At 45.7% G+C, this 14208-nt stretch overlaps 1 protein-coding gene across 1 annotated transcript in view; it reads left to right on the top strand.

The window, feature by feature from the left end:
* Positions 1–14208, top strand: part of PARP4 (poly(ADP-ribose) polymerase family member 4) — a 72148-nt gene that overhangs the window by 37025 nt on the left and 20915 nt on the right. Inside the window, exons 16-23 of the mRNA XM_045567011.1 lie at positions 1322–1453; positions 2592–2678; positions 5025–5189; positions 5821–5867; positions 6174–6252; positions 10885–11022; positions 11987–12182; positions 13270–13337. Coding sequence (XP_045422967.1) covers positions 1322–1453; positions 2592–2678; positions 5025–5189; positions 5821–5867; positions 6174–6252; positions 10885–11022; positions 11987–12182; positions 13270–13337 — 912 coding nt within the window. The remainder of the gene's footprint in view (positions 1–1321; positions 1454–2591; positions 2679–5024; positions 5190–5820; positions 5868–6173; positions 6253–10884; positions 11023–11986; positions 12183–13269; positions 13338–14208) is intronic.

The following is a 14208-nucleotide window of genomic DNA, read 5'->3' as shown; positions in this document are numbered from 1 at the left end:
GTTGCAGTCTTTGGGAAGACCCGGATGTGGGCTCCTGGGAAATGTTCTATATCTGCCAACCCGTCTGGAGCCGTTTAGGAGCTGTAACCTACAAATCAGGCCCTGGGTTGAGTCTTTCACATGCAGTATTTAATTTTTCCCAGACTCTGAGCTGTGATTATGCCCATTGTTTGGATGAGGAAGCTGAGGCTCAGGACATTTTATCAGTAAGATAAAGCCCAAATCTGAACTCAGATCATTCTGATTCCACCATCCAGGCTCTTCACTACCACTCTGTAGTGCAACGTGGTACAGATTGTACAAAGCAAAGGATTTGGAGTCCAAAGGTTTAGCTTTGAATCCTTGCTCAATCTTTTTTTTTTTTGAGACAGAGTCTCGTTCTGCCCCCCGGGCTAGAGTGAGTGCCGTGGCGTCAGCCTAGCTCACAGCATCCTCAAATTCCTGGGCTCAAGCGATCCTCCTGCCTCAGCCTCCCAAGTAGCTGGGACTACAGGCATGTGCCACCATGCCCAGCTAATTTTTTCTATGTATATTTTTGGTTGGCTAGCTAATTTTTTTCTATTTTTAGTAGAGACGGGGTCTCGCTCTTGCTCAGGCTGGTCTCGAACTCCTGACCTCGAGCGATCCTCCTACCTGGGTCTCCCAGAGTACTAGGATTACTGGCATGAGCCCCCGCGCCCGGCCTTCTTTTTAATTTTCAAATATTTAAAGCCTCCTGCCTTTTCCTGAGCAAGGAGTGAAGTAATGAATACCAGTCTGTTAGAAAGATCAATCGGAAAACAATAGATGACAGGAACTAAGGAGTGGGAAAACCTTGATTCTGGAAGGACGGAGGAAGGAAGAGAGGAGGAGAAACCACCAGAGGGCTGTGTGGAGAGGGGAAGGCCACAGAGACAGCTCCAGGAGGAAAGGCCAAGACCTGAAAGCAGATCGGATAGAAGGACTTTTCTGGAATAGTTTCCAGCCCACGTGACACTAAGGAGGCATCAAACTCTGAAAGGGGCTATTTTTCCAGCCGTCTTAACAGGAGCTGCATTGTCTCTGCAAAGTCAGTGTTTGTTTGTATGACTTCAGGTGACTTATGTTCCAGTCCGACGTGTCTGAACTACCTGAACATGCAGCTGACGCATTTTATCACGTGATATGGACCTGACAGTGCCGGGGTGGAACGTGCTATCCCCCAGGGTTGGGAAATTTGAGGGATGCGATTAAATTTGAAGAAATTTAATACAAATATGCAAAATTGTTTTTATTAGTCATTGTTCCTGCAAATGTTCTTCCATAGGGTCTCATCAAATGTATGCATTCTTCCCTTCTTCAGGTCGTGGTTTTTCAGACGTACACAAATCAAAGTCCTGTGCCCATTGAGGCAAAATACGTCTTTCCTTTGGATGAGAAGGCGGCTGTGTGTGGCTTTGAGGCCTTCATCAACGGGAAGCACATAGTCGGAGAGGTGAGGAGAGAAAAGCATCGTGACCCCTCTTGGCTTTCAGAGTCGGTTTCTTGTTTACCCAGATCTTCGTTTTCCGAGTCCCTATGGCGATAAGGTTGAGTGGAGGCCTTATCATACTTACCATAAAACAAGAATAATCTTTGAAGAACCAACTCTTACACAGTTAGTCCCCACCCAGACGCCCCTCCTGGATGAGCTGCCTTCTGCCTCTGCCCATCCAGTCTTCATTGTCAGCGTCTTGCAAATTCTTTGCATGGGCTCTTCAAAAAAGAGAAATTTCAATATCAAAAGTTTAAGAGAAGGACATTGGAAAATTGGTGAAACCCTTATATATTTTTGCAAAAACTGATCCTCCCACCCTGCTATAAAAGTCAAACCAAAGTGAAGACCATTGTAGCTTTCTAAAAACAAATTGTACCCAAAGAAATAACAGTTGAGGCCGGGCGCGGTGGCTCACGCCTGTAATCCTAGTACTCTGGGAGGCCGAGGTGGGTGGATCGCTCGAGGTCAGGAGTTCGAGACCAGCCTGAGCAAGAGCAAGACCCCATCTCTACTAAAAATAGAAAGAAGTTATATGGACATCTAAAAATATATATAGAAAAAAAAATTAGCCAGGCATGGTGGCACATGCCTGTAGTCCCAGCTACTCAGGAGGCTGAGGCAGGAGGATTGCTTGAGCCCAGGAGTTTGAGGTTGCTGTGAGCTAGGCTGTTGCCACGGACAGAGCGAGACTCTATCTCAAAAAAAAAAAAGAAATAACAGTTGACTTACTCTTTGTTTATTCCAAGGACTGGCTCACACAGTTGCAATCCTAACCCACAATTTATTAAACTGATAATAAACTTCATTATTTTTTTGTTCAACATGAGGTCGCAAACAAACATTTTTTTCCACTATTGACTCTGGAATATTTTGGTCCCAACCTAAAGAGAATTCTCTTTAGTTGGCCTTTTCTGGTTCAGATTCTTACCAGGTAAGTATTAATACATTTTGATGATCACTTTGTATGTTTCCATTTATCATAGACTCTTAGTTTTCTGGTTTTGCCTAGGTTTTCACAATCATTGATGTAGTTTTCCTTATTGAAGTCTGAAGTCACTCTTCATATAAGGAGTGGTTTTAACGTACTCCTTTCCAGGTGAAGGAGAAGGAGGAAGCCCGGCGGGAGTACCGCGCGGCCGTCAGCCAGGGCCACGGCGCTTACCTGATGGATCAGGAAGCCCCGGTAAGGCTCCCAGCTCTGGACGCACCCGGCGGTCCGAGCACTTATGAGAAAGGGGGAAAAGGAAAAGGATTCGAATGTGAAATTCGTACTGGAGGCCAAGATCAACTTACACTATTTTAGACCCCAGCGTTTCACTTTCCATAAGCCAAGCCAGTCAGACCCATCTGACTTGTCTAAACAAAGGAGGAGCAGTGTCAGTAGCGCCAGACAAACAGGAAGAGCCAGTCCTGTCATTGGGAACTGAGTGTCCCAGAAGTGATGACAAAAAGGAAATATTTGGGGTACATAATTTTCATCTTCTGATAAAAGAGTATCATATATTTACAATTTTCCTAGAAGCAGGCTCACCTAGCAATTTATCGAGGCGTTTCTGCGGGGTCCGGAGGGAGGCCCAGCTTCTGTGCTTTCTGACGATCAGCTTTGAGAGGGAGGTGATGTGGACAGCCTGGAAGAAGGAACAGCTGTCACGGCCACCAGACTTCTTTTCCTAAATATAAGATATTTGAAACGTGCCTCTGGCAGGTGCTGGATTGCAGCAGTGTCTCTGGTGCACGTGCTTTAGTTGTTTTTGCAGATGGGGCCATTTGCCTCAGGTACCAGCTCTGAGACTGACACATCGCCATGGTATTGTGAACGTTTAACGTCTGTTGGGGGTGGGGATATTAAAGATTAATTTAGATTTAAGGGGTGAATTGTTACTTTTGACATCTAAGATTCCCATTTGCGGATAGGAATGAGCAATGAAGAGGTGATCATTAAACAATTAGTAATGCTGGCCCCTGGGCCAACTGTGTGTGTAGAGGCCTGGCATTGGTCTGTGAGACTGCCCCTCGCCAGCAGCCCGCTGTTGCTGGTGCTCAGTGCCGGCTTATGCTAGGGCAGGGTGCTCTGGGTCAGCCCCATCTGGGGCAGCACCTGTGCTCCGGGGCCTTACAGCGGGGCCTTGGCACTTTGCCCATTTTCCCACCCCAGTGGCAGCCACATTCTGCCATGTCTGTTGAGACTTGTGCCAGGGACAGTTTCCTCTAGTTGTAGCAACCCCCTGCTTTGTAGTCGCGCAGGGTCCTGGGCCCAGGAGGGGTTCATGCCCTCCCCGGTAGGGAGACAGCGTCTGCCTGCGTCCTCTCTGACGCTGGAGCTTCGCCTGGTTGCTGGGGGTAGTAAGGAAGGTTTCTTATCCCTGCTTTGCCTCTGCCCCTTCCCCAGCAGCCCTGGAAGCGGAAGGGTGTGCTGCCCTCCCCCAGCAGCTTGAGGCTTTTGCTTCCCGTGGGGAAAAGATCCAGGATGAATCCCAGGCCTGTCCCCCCGCCGCTGCCCACTCCCTGCTCCCCCAGAGGGGCTCCCTGGTCTCCCGCCCTGCCCAGGCCTTCCAGTGGGCCCCGTGGGAGGCCGCACAGAAACGCTTTCGGAAGAGTGCAGACCCCCCTCGGGTTGGGGGCCTCCAGTTTTTATAACCCGATATGCTAGCCCATTCTCAGCCTGTAGGAACTCACACAGTTCCTGTGTCCCCTGTCCTCAGATGGGCTTGTCACTGTTTGGAATTCAGTTCCCTTGGTTGATGGGTCCAAGACAAGGTATGATTTTGTGGATTATCTGGTGTGTTATCTTGCATCTATCTATATCCCACCCAGAAATGGAACTGCTGCCCCACACTACTAAGTGGCAGTCTTTCAAATGAACCCCAGGTTTTTACATATACACTTCTTTTAGGGGCTAGCACTATTAACTACTTAATGATCACCTCTTCATTAATTGAGGTGGATATCCTTAATGTCAAAAAGTAAAATTTACTCTTTAACCCTATATTAATCATTAATATTCTCTACTCCTAACCTAAATATACAGAATTGTCATGATAGCATGGTCAGCTGAAATGGTGAACATAGTTGAGGATGCCGAGAGATCTCTGTGTAGGTACCAGGAAAAAATTCATCTAGCCCTCTTCTTTCTGCCCTAGGTAGTCATGAGGTTGCTGCCTTCTATAGTGATTATCAATATCCCATTAAAAGAAAGTGAAATACTTTTCCTAAAAAATAAAATGATGGATTTACTCTAGGTGACAGAAGTAAGTGAGGGCCACGCTTAGCGAAAGCTGCTCTGGTTCTGCAGCTGCTGGTGGAACTGGGGCTGGGTGCCGTGCAGGTCAGGGCCCATGGGCTCTTGGGAGAGAACCGTGTGGCTGGGTGGGGGCCGTTGGCCGCAGAGCCCACCCAGCAACATGTGTGCTGTGGGCTCCTTTACTGTCTTCTGAGGAAGAATTTGGCAGATCGTAATTCAGGTCATTTAAGTAATACGAGAACGAGTGTGCTTTAGAGCTGCAAGCGAAGTCCTATGTTTCCATTTCAGGACATTTTTACCGTCAGTGTTGGGAACTTACCCCCCAGGGCTAAGGTTCTTATCAAGGTTACCTACATCACGGAGCTCAGCATCCAAGGCGCTGCTGCCGTCTTCTTCCTGCCGGCCGCCGTCGCGCCCTGGCAGCGGGACAGGGCTCTGAACGAAAACCTGCAGGTTTGTACACTGAAGATCTGAAGAAGCATTTTTGTGGGGATTTATGCATAGGGAAGAAAAACATATCTGAAATAATCTTTTTTGGCATAAAGTCTGTTTTACTGACATCTATACATTTAGACACCTTATGTCTGTAAAATGAAAAGAATATGCTCGGTGGGCATATTTTTGTTTTGTCAGAAAAATTTTGTTTCTGTACTACGTGTACATCATGAAGAATTTAGGTAAGCATAGAGAATGCAAATAAGCCAAAAGAGGAAAATTAAATAATCCTTAATTCCTTCTCCCAGAGATAGGCTCTGGGTAATGCTTTGGTATATATCCTTCCCCCCAGTCTTCCTACTGTGTAGGTACAGTGTATACATATAAAATGCGTGTGTGTGTGTGTGTGTGTGCATGTGCATGTACACACAGAGACATAGGTGGAGTTGGAAACCTCTGTGCAAATGGTCAGTTGTGTTTTAGAAGCTCCTGTCATTCCACGAGCAAACGCTCTGTTTCACTACTTGGAAGGGACAACAGCAGTCTTGCTGCTGCCAGTTGTGGCCTTGGTGGTATTATGTTCAGTGTAGAGTCTCATTGTGAAGCTTAACACATCCTTAGTTATACATATATATTTTTCTTTTAATAGGATACAGTAAAGAAGATTTGTATAAAGGAAATAGGAACAAAGCAAAGGTTAGTACCTAGAATATATAACCTGTCAGTCATTCAGTAGGATGTTAGTTTTATGTTTTAAATTTTCATTTAAAATCATTTGAAACAGGCAAATGTGAAGGCTCACCCTTGTAATCCCAGCACGTTGGGAGGCTGAGGCAGGAGGATCACTTGAGACCAACCTAGACAACATAGCAAGACCCTGTCTCTACAAAAAAAAATTTTTAATTAAAATTAAAAATAACAATAAATTAAAATTATTTGAAACAACTTCAGGTAGAAATTTAAGATAATAGACTAAGACAACTTTCTCTTCATTTCTGGTAGCTTCTCTTTGACTATGTCTATTGAGATGCCATACGTGATTGAATTCATTTCCAGTGACACACATGAATTGAAACAAAAGGTTAGTAAATCTTTGATTTCTTAAGAGCTCTTATTTTTTTTTTTATTTCAGGATATTATGAGGGTACAAACGTTTTGGTTACATTTTATGTTTTTGCCTCACCCAAGCGAGGATTAGAGGCACGCCCTTCCCCTCTACAATGCTCACCGCGTCCATTAGTTGTGAGTTTACCGTCCCCCAACCCCCTAATGCCTGGAGAATATTACCACCATGGGAGCACCATAGTATTGATCAGTTAGTGACAATTTGACGGCGAGTACATGTGGAGGCTATTCCTCCGATCTTGTGATCTCACGGCGGATAATGGGCTCAAGCTCTATCCAGGAAAATATAAGAGGTGCTAGATCACTGTCATTTCTTATAATCGGGTAATATTCCATTGTATACATATACCAAATTTTAATGATCCACTCATGAATTGACGGGCACTTGGGTTGTTTCCACATCCTTGCAATAGTGAATTGTGCTGCCATAAACATTCGGGTGCAGATGTCTTTATTATAGAATGTCTTTTGCTCTTTTGGGTAGATGCCTAATAGAGCTATTGCTGGATCGAACGGTATCTCTATTTTTAGCTCTTTGAGGTATCTCCAGATTCTTTTCCACAGAGGTTGCGCCAATCTGCAGTCCCACCAGCAGTGTCAGAGTGTTCCCGTCTCTCCACATCCTCACCAGCATTTGCTGTTTGGGGATTTTCTGATAGAGGCCAATCTCACTGGGGTTAGGTGATATCTCATTGCGGTTTTGATTTGCATTTCTCTGATGATTAGAGATGTTGAGCAATCACTGCAGCAACAAAAATAAATAAATGGGATCTGATCAAATTAAAAAGCTTTTGCACAGCCAAGGAAACTATCATTAAAGTGAATAGACAGCCTACAGAGTGGGAGAAAATATTTGCTCTCTACACATCCGATAAAGGGCTGATAACAAGAATCTATCTAGAACTTTAAAAAATTAACAAGAAAAAAATCAAACAACCCCATCAATAAATGGGTAAAGGAAACGAACAGAAACTTTTCAAAAGAAGGTGAAATAATGGCCAGCAAACATATAGAAGAGCTCTTAATTTAACATTACTTTTATTTTATCAAAGCAACGCATGTACATGGTTTAAAAGTGAAATAATGCTGACAGCAACTTCTAATAAGAAGTAGCAGTTGGTCCCACCCATACCTCTCCCCCAGGACCAGCTTCCAGAGCCAGAGAACCACTTGGAATATTGGAGCTGTTTCTCTGGCATTGCCTCCGGGTTTTATTTTTTTATTTTATTTTATTTTTTTTTCTTCTATTCCATTTTACAGCTAAGAAGACTATCGGGTTTTAAATAATAATATTTTACTGCTTTTTCTTTATTCGTCTGTTTCAGGAATTATCTTTTGACTTTCTGTTATCGTAGGTGAACATCTAGCTCCTGCCCCTCCACCCACCTCACCCTCCCCCTTCTTCTGCCCTTCATTCCAGGAGACCTGCACACAGAGTCTGCGTTTAAATTATTATGACCTTGTAAACAGTGTTTACCACTGAGCCAAGAAATGTATTATGGTGACATTTTCTTTTTTTAAAAAACTTCCTATAGTATTTCCTGGAAGAAAAAAAAAAGTGCGTTTTTCATGTGCATCGTTTCTAGACTGTTCATTCTCCCGTGAGCTAACATGTCGGTCAGAGCCGCTGCCTGCTGGCCTGGTGGCGCCCGCCTGCCATCTGGATCCTTTGGTGAGGTGTGAATCCCGGGTTGGAAATCATCTTCTCTCAGAACGTTGAGGGTGTTGTCTAGCTTCTGGGGTGACTTTTGAAAAGTTTAATGATATCCTTATCCCCCCATTCTTTGTGTTTAGTCTGTTTTGTTTGCTTTTTAAAATTCTGGAAAAATTTCAGATCCTTTGTTACCGGTATTCTGAAATTTCATACCAATGTGATAGTCACTCATTGTTTGTAACTGGTGGCCTTTCGTTCCAGGAAATTTTATTCTATTCAAAAAATAAGTTGTTCATGGCCAGGCGTGGTGGCTCACACCTGTAATCCTAGCACTTTGGGAGGCCAAGGTGGGATGATTGCTTGAACTCAGGAGTTCGAGACCAGCCTGAGCAAGAGCGAGACCCCGTCTCTACTAAAAATAGAAAAAAATTAGCTAGCCAACCAAAAATATACATAGAAAAAATTAGCTGGGCATGGTGGCCCATGCCTGTTGTCCCAGCTACTCGGGAGGCTAAGGCAGGAGGATTGCTTGAGCCCAGGAGTTTGAGGTTGCTGTGAGCTAGGCTGACGCCACGGCACTCTAGCCCAGGCAACAGAGCAAGACTCTGTCTTAAAAAAAAAAAAAAATTAGCCGGGCGCGGTGGCTCACGCCTGTAATCCTAGCTCTTGGGAGGCCGAGGCGGGTGGATCGCTCGAGGTTAGGAGTTCGAGACCAGCCTGAGCAAGAGTGAGACCCCGTCTCTACTAAAAAAAAAAAATAAAAAGAAATTATCTGGCCAACTAAAAATATATATACAAAAAATTAGCCGGGCATGGTGGCGCATGCCTGTAGTCCCAGCTACTAGGGAGGCTGGGGCAGTAGGATCGCTTAAGCCCAGGAGTCTGAGGTTGCTGTGAGCTAGGCTGATGCCACGGCACTCACTCTAGCCCGGGTAACAGAGCGAGACTCTGTCTCAAAAAAAAAAAAAAAAAAAAATTAGTTGTTCCTCCCTCTTTTTCCTTTCTGCAATGCCTTTCAGTCGGGTGTCCCTGGAGTGAGCCCCTTGTGTTCTTGTTTTTTTCTCCTATTGCACATTTTATTATCTTTTTCTACTTTCTGGGTGGCTTCTTTTTCCAATTTAACACTCCAGCCATTCTACTAAAATTTTCACTTTAGTTCTCCTGTGTTTTATTTGTCAGAGCTCTTTTCTACTCTAGAAGTCTTCCTTTTTTGTAGCATCTTTGTGTGTTTTGTGGATGCCTCGCCCTCCCCTCGTCTCTCTGAAAACATTTGTAATGTGTTTTTTGTTTTGTTCCCCGTGTTGTATCTCCTCTCTTTGAGTTCTTTTTTAAACTCTGGCTTTTTGTTTGTTTTTTGGCCTCCATATTTCGTGTTAGAGGCTTTTCCTCAACAGTCTGGGTATCTCTCTCTGTGTTAATCATTGAGACTGAGGCACGAGAGAGTCAGTTGGAAGCTCTGGGGTGTTCATGACGCGTGACAGGCGGGCAGCTCGGGCCGTGTGACGGTGCGGCTTGCACTCACTCCCCGAAGGAAGCAGCCCGGTGCCCCTCATCCCTCACGTTCCCTAGTCTGGGTTCTGTGTGGCTGGATTCTCTAAATAATGAGTCTTGAGTGAGAGAACAGGGCTGAACGGCGCCCACTGCCTGGCTGCGGAGGGCAGGAGGGCCCTGGCCCGACAGCTCCGTGCCGTCTGGTCACTGGTGCCGCATTCTCGCAGGACCCGCGAGCCCTCCCCACAGACCCCTGCAGGGCTGGCGAGCCCACCGCTGTGGCCGTCCCCTCTCCGGGCACTTGAGTAGTTGCCGCTTCCACTCTGGTGGAGTCGCCTCCCACCTCCCTCGGCTCTCCAGCTTCCTGACGTGTGTTGACACCGCTCCTCTGCTGTTGCCTTCGTTACTGTTCTCAGTGTCTTTGTGGCTTCATAACCTTTTATTGCTTCCCTTTCATTTTAGGGAAGGTTAGCATTTTGCTAGGGACTGGAGATGAGCTCCATCCTGAACAAGGAGCCCTCTGCATCAGTTAGCTTTCGCCATATAAAAAACGGTCCCAAAACTTTGTGACTGGGAACGGCAAGCATGGTTATTCTCACAGTTCTGTGGGTCAGCTGCCCAGGTCTGGGCTGGGCCAGGCTGGTCCAGGACAGCCTCACGCCCATGGGGCTGCTCGCCGGCGTCAGTGGCGGGGGGGGCGGGTGGCCACGTCTGCCATCCACAGGTCGGCTCAGGTTCATTCGTACAGTGGTGGAAGAGTCCCCACCAGCAACAAGAGAGGGCCAGCCTCATTGCATGGACACTTGCAAGCCCCTACTTGTATCACATCTGCCAATACCCCATCATCGGCCAAAGCAAGTCCCAATGGCCAACTCCAGATTCAAGGGTGGAAATATAGATGCTGCCTCTCGACAGAGGGAGCTTCAAAGTCACATTGCAAAGGCATGAGCAGACAGGAGTGGAGAGACTTTGGGGCCACTTTACAGCCCATCATATCATCTTCATTGTTGTAAACCTTATTGTTTATATTTTCAAAAGTTTTTTAAAATTTATGAAAATATAATTTGCAAATAAGGTATAATTCTAAGATATCTGTTGAATTTTCTGTTCTAGGTTTTGATGTCTGGTGTGCTCTCAGCTATCACCAGATAAGTCTAACTGAAGGCACAGGTCTATAATCTTTGGATCCAGGGTTTGAGATTGTCTTAAACCTACCGAAATTTGACTGTGTATATCAACCTTAGAATTTCAGGAGGGTAACTGATATGATCATGGTCTTACTTCTAAAACCTGCATTTCATAACTTTGTAATTTATTACTACATTATTGATTCTTAATAGAGTGATATAAATTGTGCAGAGGTTTGCTACTTGCCAGGAAGTGCGAACTGCAAGTGGTATCACTGCATTATTTACCCCGCCGTCGTGGTGGTTTGCCCTACAGCGCACAGACTGCAAAGCTGTAGTCAGCACTGCGGAAGGCAGCTCCCTGGACAGCAGTGGATTCTCTCTCCGCATCGGTTTGTCTGAAGCGTATCTCCCAAGAATGTGGGTTGAAAAACATCCAGACCAAGAAAGCGAGGTATATTTCTTCTTGCTTAGAAGTAGGAGATACTGGGAGGCTGAGGCAGGAGGATGGCCTGAGCCCAGGAGTTTGAGGTTGCTGTGAGCTATGATGATGATGCCACTGCACTCTAGCTGGGGTGACAGAGTGAGACTCTGTCTCCAATAAAAAGAAAAGTAGGAGACATTATTGGAAAAATATTTTAGAATAAGTGGGTTATTTACATTTGGAAATTATTTACTGTCCTGAAAAAGTAGCATTACAAAATGAACTCTAACACCCCAAGATTTTGCAACTAAAAATACTTATGCTGTCAAGCATGACAGTACTTCTGAACTGTCAACCAAAACCCCCTTGTTCCCTATTTCCCTGTAAAGGTGGTTGTTTCTTACCTTAGTCCCCACTAGCAAGAGTATCTGCCATCAGACGTTACATCGAGTAGTCCGCATACTTTCTATACTTTTTAAATATTCATGCTGGAGAAACAAAAAATTATTTACGTCTGGCCCTAAGACCATTTTGTGTGACTGTGACAAAGAATCACTTCTAAAGCTAAAATAAGAACCAAAACTTGTATGACAGTAGTTATACTTGAAGTGTAGGTTAATTACTACAACTAAAGGTATGCGGGTATATTTTAGTAATCGCAATAGTATCTACGTTCCTTTTAGAATAGTGGGTGCGAGGGAGAGAGACGTATTTGTTCTGCGGACGATGTTGATGCTATATGATTTTTCAGATATTATTAATAATTCTATATTAATTCTTGAGTTCTGGGGAGTTATATGTTGGAAATTCCAGCTCTAACACGACGCTTTTGACTCGAACTCCTAGTAGGCCGTCTCACCATTGACTCAATCTTATTCTTTTTGTTTTGATAGCGTTGGTTCACCTCACTAGAAAGTTTTAGAGTTTTACAAGTAGATCTTTTCCAGTTTCAGTCGTAAGAAGCTCTGATCCCACACCTTCTTTGTCCTCCCAGGCTTGCATGCTCGTCTTTCAACCCGACCTCCAGGTGGGCCTCCCTGACCGAGCCGACGAGAGCGAAGTGATCATTTGTCTCGACTGCTCCAATTCCATGGAGGGCGTGACGTTCCTGCAAGCCAAGCAGATCGCTTTGCACGCGCTGTCCTTGGTGGGTGAGAAGCAAAAAGTAAACATCGTCCAGTTCGGCACAGGTGAGTGCGCACTGGCTCTGGGCCCACATGTGCTTCCTCCCTGCGCGCACACGCCATGCAGAACCGATGACTGTCAGCACTGGACCTCACATGTAGGGAGAGAGGTTGCCTGGCAGGAGCCGGCGAACAAGAACGCTGGAGCTAGATCCGAGGGGGCTGGGTCCGATCCCAGCTGTACCACTCACAAGCTCCACGTGTCTGTGTCGCCTTGGGCTTGCTGCTGGAACTTTTGGTGCCTCAGTTTCCCCATCTGTAATCCAAGGATAATCGTCTGTAACTCACAGTGTTATTATGAGGATTGACCTAATGTATGGAAAGGATTTTAAACAGTGCCTGTTCAATAGTAGATGAGATGTAAATGTTACTATGGTTCTTATTACCAACTGAACCAGAGCAAGACCCTTAGTCTGTTGAGTAGGAGGGTCCCAGAGCTAAGAATAGAATATTTGCAATCAGCACGTCATAGAAAATCTGTAAGGAATGGTCTCAGGGAGCTCAGTTCAGCACTGTTGGAAAGAAGGTGATGCCACCCTCCATTTGGAGCCCAGGGACATCTGAGACACTAGAAGGTGGCACTTCAGGGAAGAGAGAAGAAGCACAGTGTGGAATCAGGAGACAATCCCGCCCTCTTGATTCTCATGTTCCGTGCCACCCAGCAGAAGGCCCAGCCCGTGTGACAGAGCTGGGTCTCTGCTGCTGGCACAGAGGTCACATAGGCACGGGGAGTGCAAGGGGCGTGGACAGAGACCGAGCCCGGCCGGGCCAAGGTGTCCGTGCTGTTGAGACGCCCTGCAGCTTGCTTCGTGCAGGTGTTGTGCTGCAGAGGTGAGGGCTCCATGTGGAATTTCACTCAGAACGTTCTGCACACCAAACTGCACAGTTTGATTGCTCTAAAATGTATGTGGGGGAATACTGTGGAGAATTTCTTATGTTAAAATTATCAAACATGGTTTTCTAAAAAGGAAGGTACGCACATAAACATGTAGCATTCTTTACATGGCAGAGGTAGGAAGTAGCATTGTTGTTTGGTGGTGGTCAAGCAGGTGAACGTTGGACGACAGCACCTCATGTTGATCTAATCACACAGGTTACAAGGAGTTATTTTCATATCCCAAGTACGTCCCAAGCAGTGTCGTGCCGGCAGAGTTCATCATGGTGAGTACGAGAGCCTTCCTCGGCCTCTTCCAATCACGGTTTTGTGGAGCTGTCCAGGGCCCGCTGCCCTGAAGCCACCAGAGCACTCCTAGTCCTTCAGTGTCTGTGTGTTGGTGGGTTCTTTATTTCATTAATAAAAGTGATAGGAACTCATTAAGGAAAAAATGGAAATTAAAAAGAGTAGAACAAAAACAATCACCCATGGTCCCACCACCCAACTAGCTTTAACAGCTTTGGAAAGTTCTCTTCTGTCTTTTATTTTCTTTCTCTTAAAATAGAGCCAGCTGGCCAGGCGTGGTGGCTCTGCCTATAATCCTAGCACTTTGGGAGGCCCAGGCGGGAAGATGGCTTGAGGCCAGAAGTTCCAGACCAGCCTGAGCAAGAGCGAGGTCCTATCTCTACAAAAAAACAGAAAAATTAGCCAGGTGTGGTGGCTCACACCTGTAGTCCCAGCTACTCAGGAGGCTGAGACAGGAGAATCGCTTGAGCCCAGACATCCGAGGTTGCAACGAGCTATGATGACGCCACTGTACTCTAGTCTGGGCAAAAGAGAAAGACCCTGTCTCAAAAACAAAACAAAACAAAAAATAGAACAAGCTGAGAATGACCAGTGCCTCACACACGCTGGCAAGGCGAGGGGTGCTCTACTGGGACGTTTCTTTCCCATGGAGCTAGTAGTTCTCTGGAAACTGTGAAAAAGCAAATAAGTGCCAAGTGATGATGTTACGGTTACTGTGACATGAAACAAACTGAGGGGATAGAAGTATCGTTGTTCCACAAATGTATAATTAGGGGGAAAGATCCATTCTCTAAACCCTCCTTAGGAGATGTAAAGATGCAGAACGGCAAGCAGAGCTCGAAAGGACGTCAT

The sequence above is a fragment of the Lemur catta genome, chromosome 13 (assembly GCF_020740605.2).
Source record: "Lemur catta isolate mLemCat1 chromosome 13, mLemCat1.pri, whole genome shotgun sequence".
In the NCBI taxonomy this organism is placed as follows: domain Eukaryota; kingdom Metazoa; phylum Chordata; class Mammalia; order Primates; family Lemuridae; genus Lemur; species Lemur catta.
Note: the sequence above shows the minus strand (reverse complement) of the source record. Positions and strands in the feature narration are given on the sequence as shown.